We start from the raw sequence: 17,288 nt of genomic DNA, 5'->3' as shown, positions 1-17,288 counted from the left end.
CAGTCCCTTTAACTTAACAATGCCTTATTCTTGATAAGATGACGTCATATTTTTTAACGGAAGCACACAAAATAAGCCGGTTTTTGACCTCCGTGTTTCTATTTTTAGTAACAGAGAGGGGTCAAATGCCGGCTTTTTTAGGGTCTTTCCGCTAGAAAAATGACTTACGCATATCAAGAATAAACCTTATTCCACAACCCGGAATTTCCTTAGCTCGTTTCCTTAACGTAAGTCATTGAAATTAACCAAACCCCCATTTTCAAAGGCACTTATCCAAAAGAAAATGACAAAAACTGAAAGGCTCAACATACCCATATAATGATTGGACATGGGCGGGTCATCTTCATCGCCACTGCTATCAAAAGCCATGATGGCGGACGCCCCTGAATTATCATCATCATCGGAGACGTCCGTGGAAAAAGCTTGTTTCCTGCGTTTCGATTTCTTTCTGGGCGTGTCTGAGATTTTCGGTAAATTAGAAACGTTGTTACTGTTCTTGTCGCTTTTAAGGCGGCCGCCCGGTATGACGGCGATACAGACGATACGTGCTGAACAAACTGATAACGATGCTTTGGATTGTACGCCAGGGATCATAGATAGGAGACAGACTTGGCCAACATAACCGTCGCTATTACACACCCAAACGTCGCCAGGCATACGATTTTCTTCGGTTGATGCACCAGTGAAAGAGCTTATGTAGCTCGGTGCCGCGCATGTGAACTACAAAAAGAAAAGATGAGCAATATCGTATCCAAATTCTTAAGATTCCTTGAAAGTTGAAATTCAGAAAGCTTAAAAGGGATAACATAAGGAAAGGAATTTAAGTAGGTTGAGAATGGTCGAACGTGTGCAACGCACTGGGCTCAGCTTTAGTAGCTTTATAAAGATAAGTGCCCATGCCCTGAAAATTTTTTGGAAAAATGAAAAAAACATTTACGGATATTCATCCCAAGAACAAGTGTACCAAATTTCAGTCAAATTGAAGTCTCCAGCCTGTCCCAAAGTACTAGCATTATCTATTTAAAAAGAAAGTTTATGCTTACCTGCATTCCACTCCTAGTTTTTGTGATTGGCGTCGGATATTGAAATTCTGGTGGAAAAGCATCTCTTGAATAAGCTGCAAAAATAAAAAATTACAAATAACGTTCCAGTACTTTTCTAAGATTAAGAAAAAAGAAAAAGATTAAAAAGATTAGAGCATCAACCGCGAAAAAATAATGCTTAAATTTCGCCAATAGTTCCACACGTGTATTATTTCGCTCGGGTATTTCAGGGTTTTCTACAAGAAATGTTAAAGATTCTTCCACAAGAACTAAGAGATTGAATAACCTTCGTATGATCATCTAAAGTACTTACCCAGTTTTTGTTTGGCATCATTGAAGTAAGCTTCCCAAGATGATTTGCATTCAGCCGATAAGAATTGAAAGGTGTAGTTCTCCACGTCGTCCCTACGATAGAGAAAATGCAAAGATTAGAAGTTCGGTCGACGATATAGCAGAGTTTTCGTTTTTTGATTCCAAGGAGTCATTGTCGAATCAATAAATAGTAACCAGCTATTGCTACATAATTTTGCTATAAATTTGTCGTTCTTTTTTTATGTTGCGAAGTAGGCACTCTCTCCCCTCCTTATAAAGATAAGTCGAATTGTAAAAAAAAAGTAAAATACATACTCAGTTTGAGCTTGCAGTTCGATTCTTGAGAGACTTGGTGATAGAGTTGTTTGAGGTGATTGTGTTTGTTTCTCTTGAATCAAAGCTCTGACTTCGTTCAACTGCTCACGTATTGAATTCTCCATATTCTGTAATAAAAAAAGTCTTGTTTCGAGATGGTAGGGGACAATCTTTAGGACCTGTAGCATCTTTCGTAGGGCGCATCTGTGATTGGTTTGAAAGTAGATAGGGTTTTGAAACTTTGGGAGGGGGCCCGCGAATCAGACCTGGCAAAAGTTATATGGTAAAAAAAACTAACGTTGTAGGCAAAACTCCTATACTGCAGCAAGTTTTCTACTAAAACATATAAAGAATTACAGGCTTTCGAAGTTAAAAAATTCTGTCAGTTAGAGTACGATTGACGTCATAACGTAACAAATTCCACAGGATTTCATAACTTTAAATGGTGATAACGGAAAAGTATCTTATCATACATCGCAAAGATGAAGACAACGGAGTAGAAAATCTACCTGATGAGGAACGCTGATATTATCCGACATATTTAAGATATCGTTCAGAATCCGGATGTCATCTTCCAGCTTTTCCAACTCACGACTTCCTCCATTTTGTTGAGGATTCGAAACTGAAAAAAAGAGATACAGTGCTGCAAATAACGGCCGGTGACCGGTAAATACCGGTCATTTTGTCTAATTAAAAGAGGAGCAGTTTTTAAATCAAAATAGGTGTTTAGCCAATCTTAAGGTCATTACAGACTAATATGGTTCCGCCAGACCCCCTGCTCGTTACACTCGAAAATTTACCGGCCAACTGAAATTTCCCTATTTGCAGCACTGAGATAGAACAATCATTCTTTCATTTGACTTCTATTTTAATGCGGTCTGATCTGAGATTCAGCCAAAAAAAAAAAATCAAAAACGCGTTATCGTTTGCTTGTTTTGCATTTTTATGAATGCGATCGACCTTTATTTTGGCGCGACTGTTTTAATTTAGTCACGCTAAAAAGCTCATTTAAGACATTTAAGACAGTTAAAAAAGCGTAAATAAGTCACTTGAGAATATGCAAGACATGAAGGGGTTTATCTAAAGAATCCTGCATTACTAAAAATAGACAAAAAGAACGACAAATTTCATAAAAAACGACATATTTCGCCGTCCACAACCTCGACCGAAAGTAACTTTACCACCCTAGCGATTCATTCCCTTTCGTTTATCACGGGAATTAACTACATGTGGTCTAAAAGAACGACAAATTACGCATGCGTGTTACAATGCAGGATCCTTTAGAGGAACAGACTGCAAGAGGATTAACAGGAAAATAAATTGATATCCTAGAATCCTCTTTCCGGTTTCTTTCTAATCTAGGGATCAACAAATGTCATAAGAAAGATTGCAAGTTTTACCTTTGCAGATTTCGATATTCTCCAAAGCAAGTTTCCATACGAATTTGTATCGATTGAATTCAGGGGTGGATTGTCCGTTAAATAGTGAGTTACGTCTCAACACGTTATTCTTTCTTCGGACAGTAGTGCATACTAACAAGTTCGAGAATAGAAACAAACATCGATCTTTCTTCGTAATCGAACCTTTGTTTTCTGCAACTAAATCTTGCCGGATAAATTTACGAGTGTTTGTTACGAGGTCAGAAATACCTTCAATCGTATGTTCAATATCACGTAATTTTTCAATGTCTTTTTCAGCCTGGTCAGCTTCGACTTCTCCTTTATTCATTCGGTCTGCCAACGTTTTAATTTCTTGCATAGCGCGCTCTAGACTATCGTAATCTGGATGTTCAGGTGTCGTGTATTTTAACAAGTCCTGAATAAGAAAAATATGAAAATATAAATTGAATGTTCTCTATGTAGGCCTTGACAGGTCTGGATGAAATGTGGACATAAGCGAGAAAATTGGCCGAACAGAAAAGCTTTCAAAGTAGGATCATAGAATTTACTATAGGTTGAAAAGCTTTCGAGCAGAAACTTTCGTGAGGTCACAAAATCACGAGATCAATTTTCGGGAAATGTTATTTCTGGAGCACAAACTTTCGAGAAAGGTTGCATAAAATCTCGAAAATGGCGAAAGTTTCAGTTCACAAAATAAAAAAAGTAGTAAAGTAGTAGAGATTAAACCTTGGAGAGTATTTTTCAAGTACTTTTACAAAGTCTTAGAGATGAAAGAGCTCAAGGACATTGAGATTTTGTCATTGCCAGCACATACCTTTAGAATCAACATATAACGAGGTATCCTCTGTACAGGCATAATCAACAGGTCGTTCAGCGTTAGTTTTTCGTGATGTTTCTGAGAACACGTTTCAATGTATTTGGTGAATTGTGGACGGGAACTGGCTTGACGTATAGCATCTTTGGCTTGTACAAAGTTATTGATGAAATTGCTGTAAGCGTCCATTAAATTGTGCTTCGTAAACTGAAATAAAATTAGACAAACTTTAAAGCAACAACTAGTATAGTATAGCATGGGAGATGTAAGAAATTGAATGTCTTCACATTATTTCACAAAGAAAGCTTCTGCGATAATCACCGCTCTGACTCCAACCTAAAATAGCAGTGGGTTGATGACTTGAATTTATTAAAATAATTAAACTCATAACTAAGACAACACATCGTGCCTCCCAATGCGATTTTAAGTACCTGAATACTAGACCGGTCTTTAGACGGTCAGGACTGTTCGAAACAATTTTTAGAACGTCCGAAGGCCAATATAAAACAAAGATTTGACCGCTACTAGAACGCACGTTAACCGTGACAAGACCGGTCCTCTTTTTCAGGTATTTTAAATTGCTTGAGAAGTCATACATATTCTTGGCCTGAAAATCCATGAAAATATGACTGACTGAAAGTGAAGATCTTAAAAAAACCCAATAACATTATACCTGGTTAATGAAGATATCACCGATGATTTGGCTATCACTCCAATCGTCAATACGAGCTGTGATGTCCTCATAAAAGTGTTTGTGGTTGTCCAGGAGTTCAGGAATCTGGTAGAAGATCTCATCCACCAGTGTTGGTTCAATGATGTTGTTGTCTGGTCGTTTCAAAGGATGATAGAACATCTGGAAATGGAAAGAATGAGGTACTGGTTTAAACATTTTGATTACCCAAAGGTTAATGGATCTTGTCCTCTGGCAACAAGATCATCACGGTTTCAAAACACGTGGTAGACCAGCAAAGACATTTCCTGGCAAACTTTGTGAAGATCTGGGCTGCTTGAAAGAAGACCTCCCGGTGCTCACGAGAGATCGAACACGATGGAAAGATCAAGTTAATAGATGCCGAGCTCGCTCGACCCAGTAACGTATAAATCACTATCCAACATTACATTGTAAATTTACGAAGTTGTGGTTCAAGAGATCTATAGAATCCTTTAAAAACATAACAAATAATCCTGTTTCAGAATGACTTTAAAGATCTTACTACATGAGATGAAGGAGTTAGTTAGAAGGCTACTTACCGTTAACATGGATTCCATATTATTGACATAAGATTTTTCGGTATCTAGTAAGTTTTGCAGAACATGCCTTCTCATTTCCTATTGAAAAACAAAATTATCAAGAAACTAAATTTTACTTATATTATGATTAATGAATTCTCTGTGCCACTTGCAGTCAGGCACACATTTTCACTTTTTTTTTAACTGAAATGTATCATAATGCTTCATGGCTGTGCTGGTTAATTTAGGTATTTTAAATACCAATGTCCGTAAAAGTGTATGTCGTGGATAGGTTTCCTACAAGTCCATGGGTAATTTTAAAAACCTTTCTATTACTCTGAGGAATTCTGATAAATTATGAAATTATTGAGGTATTTGATAATAGAATATGTATTCAAACCATTTTTAAGAATAAAAATATAATGCATTTCCCAGCATTTTTTTTGCCTTTTGTGATAAACTCTAATCAGAAACTCTAAAATCATGGAGAAAAACTTTAGAAGCTCTTTTTGGCAGTGATTGGAGGTCATTTCCATTAGCTTTTACACTTAAATTTGATAAGGTTATCTAAACCAATTAAGTAGCCAAAGAAACAAAACCAAAAAATAGGGGAGAACATAAATTGAGAACGCCTTTTTTTGGCAATAAAATTCTTTTTGAAAAGCTCTTCTTGTACTTGGCAACATTTTTTAAACGAAATGGAATTTTGATCATTGTACAACATTTGATTTAGTATCTTGATGATGTAATAACAGTAGAAAAAATACAAAGGATAATTAATTTGATGTCTTATACTATTGACGTATTAAAACATCAATTGATATGGAGTTTTTTATCTATAGCAAAAAAAAATGCCCTTGACATAAATAGGTTAATGAGTGGAATATGTGTCTTTTGCTATATGAGCACATATTATTCAAAATGTTTGGAAATTTCTCTTTTTCTCTCTCTTACTTAGTAGCAGAGGCAAATGATCATCATCTTATTATAATGAGATTATACAACAGAGGTCTCTTAAAAGGAAAACAAACATTGCGTCGAAAAGTCAAGAATGATAAGAAAGACCAAAACCTTGAAACACTTAAGGGTTTTGGATTGACATAACACGCATATTTTGATCAGACAACTATGTAGGGACTATGACAACCTGACACATCAAGTTTTTTTTACAAAGTAAACACAAAAATATGAGTCAGTTAACTTTCTCTCTCTCCACACTACTTATTTTCACATAATTTTATCCCCTTTTGCTGCCTAGTCATCCACTGATTGTGGTACCACTATAATACCTATAAGAAGTATCTTTTGGAATATCTTTTGGAAATTAAACACTCTCTAAAAGTTTCTTAATTTTTTAATTTTTATACCATGAAATCAAATGACGATAAGTTTGTGAAATGAAAAAGACTATTTTGATAAAATCTCCTCTCCACAGGAAAATATTTGCAGACACAATTTTTTAATGCAACTAATTTTCATGCAAAACAGAAAAAGAAAGTTTTTAATTTCAAATTTAAATGATTTTAAAAACCATAAGGCAATATTTGTAAAGTCTATTTGCACAAACAGTAAAATGGCATTCATCTTTACATTCATAATCAGATCTTTCAAAAATCAATCAAGTTAAAAATGATATGTCAATTCACTAATACTGATTCAAGATCCGTTATGATTTTTACAATTAGATCTTTAAACAAAACACGAAACCCCTTTCATTTTGAGTTGGTCAATCCCATTACATATTCCCTGGAAATATCTCAAAATTGTTACTCTAGTTGTCAAATTCTCTATGAGAGATCTTGATAATATGAAATTGCCCTAGCTTGTTAGCCAATAATAATTCATACTATCACATATCAAAAAGATATGATGATATAATAAATAAACATACCTGTTTTGGAGTTTTAGTCTTTGGCGCTGGTGAAACTGGCTTGACATCAACCTCTGGTGTATTGATAACTGGTATTGAAATATTATCATTCTGCACTACTGTGACAGTTTGAGTTTCATCATATAATGTTGCTGAACTAGGTGTATTTGCTGAACTAGGTGTAGTTGGTGATCTAATAGATGCATCTAAGTCATTGGTAGTGTCCTCATTGAATGAGAAAGATGTCGGGGTTGTCGGTTTTGAAGTTTGAGTCCACTCCTTTGGAGTTTCCTCATCTTTATTCTCAGTTTCTAGTTCAGAAGATAAATCTTCCATGCTCAAGTCTCTTGGCGTTGAACGACTTCCCTGACTCTGGCTATCAACATCCTGTTCCTGAGGTTTTGGGCTATCACATTTTGCCGGTTCCTCTTCAATAGTTGGCTCTTGAAAACCATACTTCTGTTGCTTTTTCTTACGTGAATCTTCTCGACTTTTCAGACTGAATGGTATTTCTGGTATATTGTCTAAAAAAGGTGGCACCACGATCGGCTGTCGTGGGCGTGAACGTTTATTTTCGGTTTTATTTTCTACAACTTGTTTCAATATATTCAAGTCTTCATCCTCACTTTCAACTTCATGTCCAAGCTTTTCTTCATTTGTATTTGGTGGTGTTATAACTCCTATAAAAACAATTCATGGAGATTCTTAAAACAAAAAAAGTTTCCTTATGTTTTCGTCTAAAAAACTAGACCAGATCCTATACAACATCATTTTTTGTCAGATAAAATGAAAATATTGAGACATTTCATATTTATTTTCAATTATCTTTTATTTTTAAAGAATAGTTTTTGTCTATTCTGAAAAAAACGGAGACCAGGCTGATCACAGATTCTATTCAATATTTACCATAAATAATAGAGTTTTAGGAGAAAACTTTATTTGTAAAAAGCCAAAATAAAGAGAAAAAGCAGCTGTGCTTTAAAGAAAAATAAAGGTTTTTAGGAGTCTGAATTTTCTTGGAGTTTAGTTTGAGTAGTTTATGCAATGTAGTGTGGGGGGGGAGATTTTCCTCATTTAGTGTTTCCCATCTTTAGATGTGCATTAAACTCTACATGATTTGCTTTAATCTTTTGAGAGGTTCTTTAATTCACTTTTTAATCTCCTTTAAATGTTGACTAAGTTTGATCTTATGTTGCCAAACAATCAACATAGAATTTGCTTTGATGTCACAATGTCAGACCAAATAGGAGATCGAATAAAAAACACTTTTTATGATATCAAAATTATGATACGATTGATAAAAAAAAGGAAATTGTTAAATGATAAAGAGAAAAAATTGTCAAAAAAAATCTATTTTTAATTTTTTGTTTCGTTTTTAAAATTGTCAAAAAAACTGCTTCTAAAACAGACTCAAGGTTTTTAAGGAAAATATGTTTGATAAAACAATCGTATGATCAACATACCTAACGAAAAAAGATTAGTTATTAAAACAGCCTCACAGTTTATAAGTTTTACTCAACAAATTTCATTTGCTTGTAATTGAAACATGAACCCATGGATACAAACACATCTAGTTAGAGCACTTTACAGGTCATTTACGACGAAACAAGAGAGAAAAAAGTGTCTTATCATAGCAAATGGAAGCTCTCATATGCATGAAAATTAGAAATAAATGAATCAAACTCATGAGTTTTGAAAACAAAACATTTTTGTCATAAGAGCAAAGAGGTCACAACTTCAAAACTTGTTGTTTCCTTTCGATAAGATTTTCAAATTCTATGAGATTAATGCCCCAATTATTATCAGTTCCATTAAAAAACACTGCTTCCCTTCAAATACTGTCCCTCTTTGTTTCACAAAAATATTTAAATGTCTGTATGAAATTAACAGACAATTAATCCTATCAATTCTCTTTTGAATGATGAACAGAGAAAGGATTGTCAATAAAAGCTTGTTTGCAGAACCAGAAATTTTCTATAGTATATCAAAGATAGAGGTTTTGGTTTTTAGCAAATGAAATCCATTTTTTTTATTTTAGGAGTTTTCCTGTGAGCAACATGTAGAGAGAAAACCCATAATTACATTTCATTTATTGACAAAAAAAGCTTTTTCTGATTATTTGTCATGATTAAAAAGATGCATGTTTCTTTATAAGATCTGATTAAAATTGCATGAAAACGTAGGACTGTTTTATGTTCAGCAGTGTAAATTTATGAATCGACCCCAGCATAAAAAAGCAAACCCTTTTCTCCAATCACTCATTCAATAAATTTTACCATGTTCCAGCCATTCATGCCACAAGCTTTACATAAATTAGTTGGATGGTAAAGTTCTCATATTGATTTGACAAAAATTGATTTCATCACCAACTCAAATATTTTCACTTTTTCTGACCCTGGACCATATATTTTGGTTCAACCATTGAAAAATGTATAGAAGATCCTGAGAAAAATGCGATGAAAAAATGTAACTTACGGTTTTCTTCTTGTGTTGGTGAAACTATCTTGTTGGTATCTTTGACCATTTGTGTTGTAGAAATATTAGGAAGACCAGGTCTCTTACGCACTTTAACTTCTTGTGAATCTCCATCTTGTGGGGGAGGTGGAACTTTTGGTATTTTTATTTCATTAATCTCAGTGTCTTTTAAACATGGACTCTCCGGTACAAAAGCATCATCCTCATCCAATGATACTTTATTCTCTTCATCAATATTGGTAAAAGTTTTCGAAGAAAATGCATTCAATGAAGGACGATTACGTATTTTTCGTGGACTTCGAGCAGGACTTGCTGTTAATTCATCTTGAAAGTTCTCAGGTGGAGCAATATAATCAGTATTATGGCTTTGTTGGATATCTAAAGAGTCACTAAAGGATTGTGATTTTGGAAATGTATTACTACTAAAATCTCCATCCACATCAATTTCTTTCTCAATACTTATAGTATTCATCATCGTGGATAAGTTTCCCGCTGATTTACTTTTCATATTATTTTCACAATCTTGAACATATCGTTCTGACATATAATTGCGTGCATTTGGTAAACTATTTAAAACTTCTGCGTTCTTCTTTGACTCCTCATCTGGTATTTGAGGTTTATTATTAAACGTAAATGGTTTATCACGATTAAACAATGGTCCTTGTTTTAATAGTTCCAAACGCTCTTTTTTCTCTACTTCCTCGTCTGACCGTCTATCAGACATGTGACCATCAAGCGATGGCTTGTTAAACGATGACGATAAACTGAAAGGGCTTGATTTGATACTGTTGTTATTTGAATGTGAAATGTCCGAATAAGATGTTGAATGCATGTGATTAGTATCAGCGCTGACACTTCTTGTCGATTTGAAAGATGGAGCATTAAAATTTAAGACCCTCACCTTAGAAATACTTGTAACACTACCAATTCTTTCGTCTTTATTTTTATGGAGGTTAAATAGCTTCGATCCTTCATCCTCGCTTCTTGATCCTCCCATATTGGAAGAGGAGAGGGACATTAAGTTTTGTTGTTGCAGTGGTTTTGTTATTGTTGTCATTGATGAACTTTTCATGGAACCATCATAAATCAAAACTTTCCTGTTGGCTTCCTTTAGTTCAGCTATCTTGCTATTTCTAATGGTTGGTTCACTCACACGAATTCTGTTATGATTGTTTTCACTGTACTGAGTTTCAATGTTATTCTTAACAGTGGGCAGATTTATGCTTTTATTTGTTAATGATAAATCCAAACTTTCATAGTTATCATTTAAATCAGACTCACAGATTGTACTCTCAGCTGCTGAGGATAGTTCCCTGCTTCTGGACGTAGAAAAATCATCAGATGTATAATTGCTCTCTAATACGTCAGCATCACTGGTATCCAAAGAGCGATTTTGTATATTTCTCATATAAATCTTGGGCCGTGTTTTGCTACGTTTTGATCTCTTTTTAGTCAGTCTTCTTCTACGACCAAAAGCGTCTTTTTCCTCGTATTTTACACTCGATGATGAGCTAGAAGCACTCTGATCCTTTTCTTCAGGACTGAAAACTTCAGAGCTCAAAAAGTTGTCCTCAGAGTCAGACGTGGTTGTCCAAGTATTACTTCGATCTCTTGTTGGTAGTCTGATGTCTGTGTTGATAGTTTTTTGTTTTGCATAATTATTCTCCAGCAATCTTTTCTCTACCACGATAGCATCACTGTTTATTCCATTAGTGTATTTATTATCAGAGTTCAATCCTGTATCGAAGACAAAATTACTCTTTTCGTTTACATAAGTGACTCTACCACGAAGGAGAGAGTTGTTGTTCTCCTTTAAAAATATATCACCTTGTCTCTTCTTTTGTTCTGACACTTGGTTTTGATCGACCAGCTCTTTAACTGCATGACGAAAACTATTAGCTATACTCTCAGCCTCTCCCGTGTCATTAGTTTTTTTACCGTCACGGCAATTTTCTTGTTCGACGACGTTGACGGGATCGGAATTATTATCCAATCGATCAATCAAATCATTCACTTCAGCTTTGAGTTTAGTATCATTTGAAGGATCGTCCATAACGTTTTGAAAGTCTGATGTTTTATCCTCGTTTCGCTCACCGTTAATCGTTCCTTTCAAGGAATTTGAATGAACTTTTATCTGAGTTGATGACGAGACGGGTGAAATTTTACTTTGAGTTTTTTTATCATGATTGCTACTATTGTGATGTTTCGTATTACTGTCTGTTTCTATTAAATTGGAAATAGTAGGAGACTTTGTATTATTGTAACCATTGATCGCTGTTGTAACATTTTCCTTTTCTTTCTCGGCACTGGTTTTATCATCCGTATTTTGAAAAAAGTTTTTGCGGTCGTTTTTCGTAGTTATTCCGTTGTTTGAAGTAACGACGTCGCGTGTCGAAAAATGATCAAATGATTTGTTGACATTCGTGTTACGCCAAGAATTGCCGTATTTCTTTTGCAGGTTCTCGGTACTCCCAGGTGTTTTGAGAGGGATGTTTGATTTTTTTCGGACAGGCGCTGGGGTAGTCGAGCCAGTTTTTGACGGTGTTGATGAGTCAGTTTTATCGGTACCCGATTTGTCGTCGCTGGACTCACTGCCGTTTGAATGACGTTTTGGAGAATCCGTGCCGTTGTTTGTCGTGGTTGTTGAATCATTATTGTTGACGTCACGAAATCGATGTTTGATTTTGTTGACATTTGAAATATTTTCTTTGGAGGTCGTCGGTGAGGTTAAATTTGACGTCGACTGAGGTGGCGAATCTTTTTTGATTTGTTGTGACGAACGTGGCGAACCGAGTCCGTATCTTTTCTTTTCCACCGGTTTTTCTTCGACGACAGACGTCGAAATTTTCGACGAGATTGGTTTATCGACAAAGTCTTTTTCAAGTTGTGATTGAAGTTGCGCAATGCTACTCGAAGTATTTTTAAACGAAGCCGATCGTTTTGGAGCAACAGGAGGAGGGACTTTCTTTTCCTTAGGTAATGTCGTACTACTATTTGTTTGGTCAGAAGATTGCAATCGACTTGTGACAGAATTAGTCCTTGTCAACCTATCAGTTTTCGATGTGATCTCATTCGATTTTGTAGCATTCTTAATCGCTAGTTCTACTTTAGATTCAGCAGAGCTTGAGACTTCAATTCCTTTGGTTTGCGTTCGGATACGCATGCTACCTCGTGTACCGAGGTTACGTGTCAGAGCAGGCTTCTCAGGCTCTTCTTTCTTTTCATCAGAGGTGTAAGGCAAGTTGACCTTGACTTCTTCATTCGTGCTGAATTTACGTCGGTACAAAGACGGTGTCCGTGCCTTCTCTTCTTTTTTCTCATTGGCCAGATTCTCCCATTTCATTTGCTTGCTACGCAGTAGGCTTCCTTGGTTTAACGAGCTTTCTGAATCGGTGCGTTTCCTTAAGGTTGGATTTTGCGAATGTTCTTTGCCTGTAGACGTGGCAACGCTAACGCGACGCGATCTTCCCGGAGTGTTAATAGCACCATAACGCACTGTTGTGCTAGACGTCATAGTATCGGTTTCAGACGCGTTAGGGACAGTTTCGACGGACGAGTTGCTGGTAGATTTGACGTTGGAATTTGTGTTGGTTGTTGATGGTTTAGCTGTTACTGTTATTGAGGAGGTTGATTCTGTTGAGCTAGATGCCGAAGAATTCGACCGTGATAAATTCGTTTGCCTTCGCGATGCACGGATTTCCGAGATCGATCCCGAGTTTGTTCCTGTCGATGAATTTGAGCTACTTCTTCTGAGGCGAGGCGAGTTAACACCAATGGTGAATTTGGACGATTCGTTCTCCTCTTTTGGATTTTCAGTAATAGCGTTTTCACCACCGGCAAATTGTTGTATGCGTCCTTGAATGGCGTTCGCTCCAGACACTTTTCTCCGGCCGATGCCACCGATAACGCGTTGTCGTGTGTCGGCACCTTCTGTGCGACTTGTTTTACGACGGCGATAAACTGCAACATTTTCCTCCGACATGATGTCTTGTCGTCGGCTTTTTGTTAGTTACAGCTGAAAAAAAAAACAAAGAAAACGATCTTTAAGTTTTCGAACAAGCTTTAAGTATCAAAACCGCCTAAAATAAAAACTTTCCGACCAAAATTATTGATACGCTTAAGGAGTAAATTCCAATTTTGTGACTGCTTAAGGGGTAGGGAGTTTAACCAACATACTAAATGAATTGGCTTACAAATGTAAACTACTGCATATGTAAATATTAGTAGTTAAATTTGGTGGGCAGCATACCAAAACAGAAATATAGTACACTTCAATTTTATAAACCACTTTCTTTTGAAACCAAAATTGCACTGTTTCCGGCTATAAGACAAACGGGTCTTCCAAGGAACGTAACAAAAAACTACTTAGGGAAAAAATTTATATAACGGTTAGTACCAAAAAATAGGAGATTATAGAACTCGTATGAGTATGCTTCAAGAAGTATACGATAACCCTATCGAGAAGTTACTTTCGGTGGACCAAAATTTGAATCCAGCCACACACCTTTCCCCTGTCTCTGTCGACCACAGTGCAAGTGATTTGGACCTTTGAGAAAAATTATCAAGTAACTCCCCCAACGAAATTTTAGTCCGACTAATTTTAAAAGCAGCTCTATTTTTCCCGATCAGGTATTTCGGCAGAAATCTCCACCGAAGTAAACACAATATTAGGATAGAAATAAGAGGATCTATAAGTACGAAGAAAGAAATTTCATATATGAGCTTGGCGGGAAGAATTTGATCATTTTTAGTAATACCATTTGATTCTAATGTAGTGGAAGAAGAGATGAAAAGGAAATCTGAAAGTGATTTTGGCTGTTCCTTTTACGAAATCCCATTAAAGGACTTTTTAATGATGAAGGGATTTGACGATCGGATGTACTTTTTTCGCATGGGCGGAGTTCCTTCAACGCAAATTAACAAAAAGATGTTCGTTTTGTTTTAACCTACAGACTACATAAAGTACGTTCCACATCCTTTGTTCTAGACTCGCCAGAGTATAAATAGATTGTCGTAAGGTGGCCTTTATAGCCTGAAAATCTACTGTCATCAAGAATGATGATAAAATACTTTGGCCCAAAAACTTTCCTTCATTAAATAGACATTACTTCGAACAACTGGTATTTCGAACTGAAGCGTTTTTCTCATTAAAGCTCCCCTGGGAAACTTTATATAAAGCATCACTTGAACAAGGTTATAGCCTATAAATCCTGACTTACACTCAAACAATTACCGACTCTTCTTGATGCTCAAATCATGGAGACAGGAAGCGTACTTAGTGACATTTTAAAACGGTCAGCTAAGCGAACCCTGAGAAACATCAAACAAAATATGCCAGTTTTACGGTTTTGTTTCAACCTTAAGGTGCAACAGTACCACAAAAAGACCCAAGTTCCGTTCAATCCAAGGATAGAGGTCCCAGCTCACCTTAGACCCAATAAAATTTTGTCTCAAAGTCCTGAAGAATTGTAGAGTTATCGTAAGATATCTACTCTACATCTATAGTCAAGTCTCACAATTCTGTTTCCCTACTAGAAACAAAGCCCTACTAACTCCACATACGAAACAATCAGAGTTTTCCTGCATATCCGTTTTGCTGAAATAAAAAATGGGAAAGACACTAGGGTTAAAAAAGTCCTGAAATCTGAATTAGTGGTCGTGGCTTCGAAGAATAAGACTGATAATTTAAACCTCTTAATGTACGGAAAATTCTATAACCGAAGAAAAAAATTCTCAAAATCAAAATGTCATTAGAATGATTTATGGAGGGATAAATTCTGAAAAGTTCTAGTTTCAAACAAGAAAGCTGTAAAATCAAATGGAGCAATGAAAAATGAGGTACCTAACTTTATAATAGAATCACGATAAAGATAAAGTAGTTCCGATTTAGTCCTTGTAATACAAACACGGATCCTAACTTTCTCGATCTCTTATGGAAATAACCTTACAAAAAAGAATTTATTGATATACCTTTTACACCAAAGTTCCATTATAGAGAATTGAGCATAAAATCTACGTTTGCAATAGAAGACATTTGCCAGTAGAGAAAGTGTTCTTGAAGATCTCAACGAGCAATTTAAATGAAATTTATTGAGCATACATGGATCTTATCAAAGATTGACTGGGTTTTTATACTATAAATATAAAAATTGTATACGATTTGCATGAAAGAAGGGGAAGAAAAAGTTTTGAAGAATGAAACCCTTCTTTAAATTCAAAGGGACAGCTTAGATGCTGTGCACACTAGGAGATATTTGGAAACAAAGTATGCTGTCTGAATACAAACTGAAACACATCTCAGAATGTGTTCTATGCTACTATACTACAGTTTAATCATCTGACCTACGTAAAGGAGAGATATTTTGTTTTGATTTTTTCCAGATAATGTCATGTGTCAAACCAAAATGAACATTAAAAACAAAGAAGACTTCAGAATTGACTGAATATTTTTAAACTTTAATGAATGTTTAATTGGATTCGTGTAGAGGTGTATAGATTAATTCTAACGAAGAAATTTTATTTTCAACTTCAGTTTACACACGGAAGGAAAATCAAAGCGGGTGAATATTACCCTTTCTTGTAACCTACACCCCTTTAAAAGACATTGGAATTTTATAAAAGGAGGGTTAAGGATAAAATAAAGTTGGCAGAAAACACTCTTGGTGACTAACTAAAATTTTCCTTCACCAATTCAACAACACACGAACATTTCTTAACGTACCATTACCAACGAAAAATTTTATTCAAATCATTTTTGAGCAAAATAGAGGATCTTATGAAGACTGAGGAAAGATGTTTATCAGGAAATATCTCTAGACAGAATTATAACTTGAAAGGTCTATTAATATTATTCTATATATTAGACTAAAATCCATAAAAACGGATTAAAATCTAACTCTGATTGGTTTTCAAAACAGTCCTCAGAGAGGTAGTACAAAAAATAGATAATTTTTACTTGAAAGGCTAAATTGGGCAAGTCGAGAGAGAATATTTTTCAAAATTTTCCAACTTCGGTTTGAATTGTTAGAATTCACGAACTTTATTATCCCTAGAGAGGGCATTCAAAATGATTTGAGAGGATCTTCCAAGGACCCTCCGGTTTTACCTCGATTCCTGCACCCGTCCCCCTAAAAAGGGTCAAAGCTAGCCAAATCAACACAACACCATCGAAACATACACTTTGGTAGAAACACACACAACTTAAACCATAATTAATCTGACTAACCATATTAGAACAACAAGTTGTTAATGAATATTTTGAATAAAGATTTAATGAACGCATAATCAACAAAATATCTAGAAAAAAAGACTAATTAAAAAACAACTTTTCAGATGAATAATTAGTCTGTGTTTAGTATGCCAGTTGGTATAAAAGAAGACTTATGAATTAAAATCTTAATGCAGGCTTTCTTATATAAGAAATCAATTTCGACTGAAGCTGTTTTTCGTGTTTTTGATGTCAGGTCTCAATGTTCTTACGCTCCTTAACTTAAGCACGTAAAATTAGCAATCTCTTAGCCGTTTCTACAATCTCGGATTGGGTCGTTCTTAATTTTGTTCTTCAGAGCTTTTGATCTAAACTGAGCCTTGTGTTCTTATAACATCAGCGTAAATAAGTGCAATTTTGAAGCATTTTATCGGATATACACATTTGACATAATAGAGTCCCAGCATACTCATTGGAATTGTATAAAAGGCATTGCTAACAAATATAAAAGACAATTATAAATCGTAAGAAGCAGGTAATGGAAAGAATAACGATGACGAGGTTTTGTAAAGACTATGCGTATGGTCATTACAAGGAGATATAACAACATTCTTAAATGGTG

The 17,288-nt window shown here is 35.3% G+C and overlaps 1 protein-coding gene across 4 annotated transcripts in view; it reads right to left on the bottom strand.

Annotated features, from left to right (window-relative positions):
- LOC136797666 (uncharacterized) overlaps positions 1 to 17,288 on the bottom strand; it is a 42,301-nt gene that overhangs the window by 5,514 nt on the left and 19,499 nt on the right. For 3 of the 4 annotated variants that reach the window (XM_067054248.1, XM_067054251.1, XM_067054252.1), the window contains exons 2-12: positions 9,460 to 13,474; positions 7,006 to 7,664; positions 5,136 to 5,213; positions 4,558 to 4,737; positions 3,885 to 4,091; positions 3,071 to 3,485; positions 2,180 to 2,292; positions 1,671 to 1,798; positions 1,357 to 1,448; positions 1,044 to 1,117; positions 312 to 720 (exon numbers count right to left, since the gene is read on the bottom strand). In XM_067054248.1, the coding sequence (XP_066910349.1) occupies positions 312 to 720; positions 1,044 to 1,117; positions 1,357 to 1,448; positions 1,671 to 1,798; positions 2,180 to 2,292; positions 3,071 to 3,485; positions 3,885 to 4,091; positions 4,558 to 4,737; positions 5,136 to 5,213; positions 7,006 to 7,664; positions 9,460 to 13,441 (6,337 nt within the window). In that variant the 5' untranslated portion in view covers positions 13,442 to 13,474. Of the gene's footprint in view, positions 1 to 311; positions 721 to 1,043; positions 1,118 to 1,356; positions 1,449 to 1,670; positions 1,799 to 2,179; positions 2,293 to 3,070; positions 3,486 to 3,884; positions 4,092 to 4,557; positions 4,738 to 5,135; positions 5,214 to 7,005; positions 7,665 to 9,459; positions 13,475 to 15,429; positions 15,516 to 17,288 lie in introns of those variants that run through there. The other variant, XM_067054250.1, reaches the window with a different exon arrangement.

Source organism: Clytia hemisphaerica, unplaced genomic scaffold (genome assembly GCF_902728285.1).
Source record: "Clytia hemisphaerica strain Z4C2 unplaced genomic scaffold, Clytia hemisphaerica genome assembly, whole genome shotgun sequence".
Classification (NCBI taxonomy): Eukaryota; Metazoa; Cnidaria; class Hydrozoa; order Leptothecata; family Clytiidae; genus Clytia; species Clytia hemisphaerica.
This window is presented reverse-complemented; position numbering and strand designations above follow the sequence as displayed.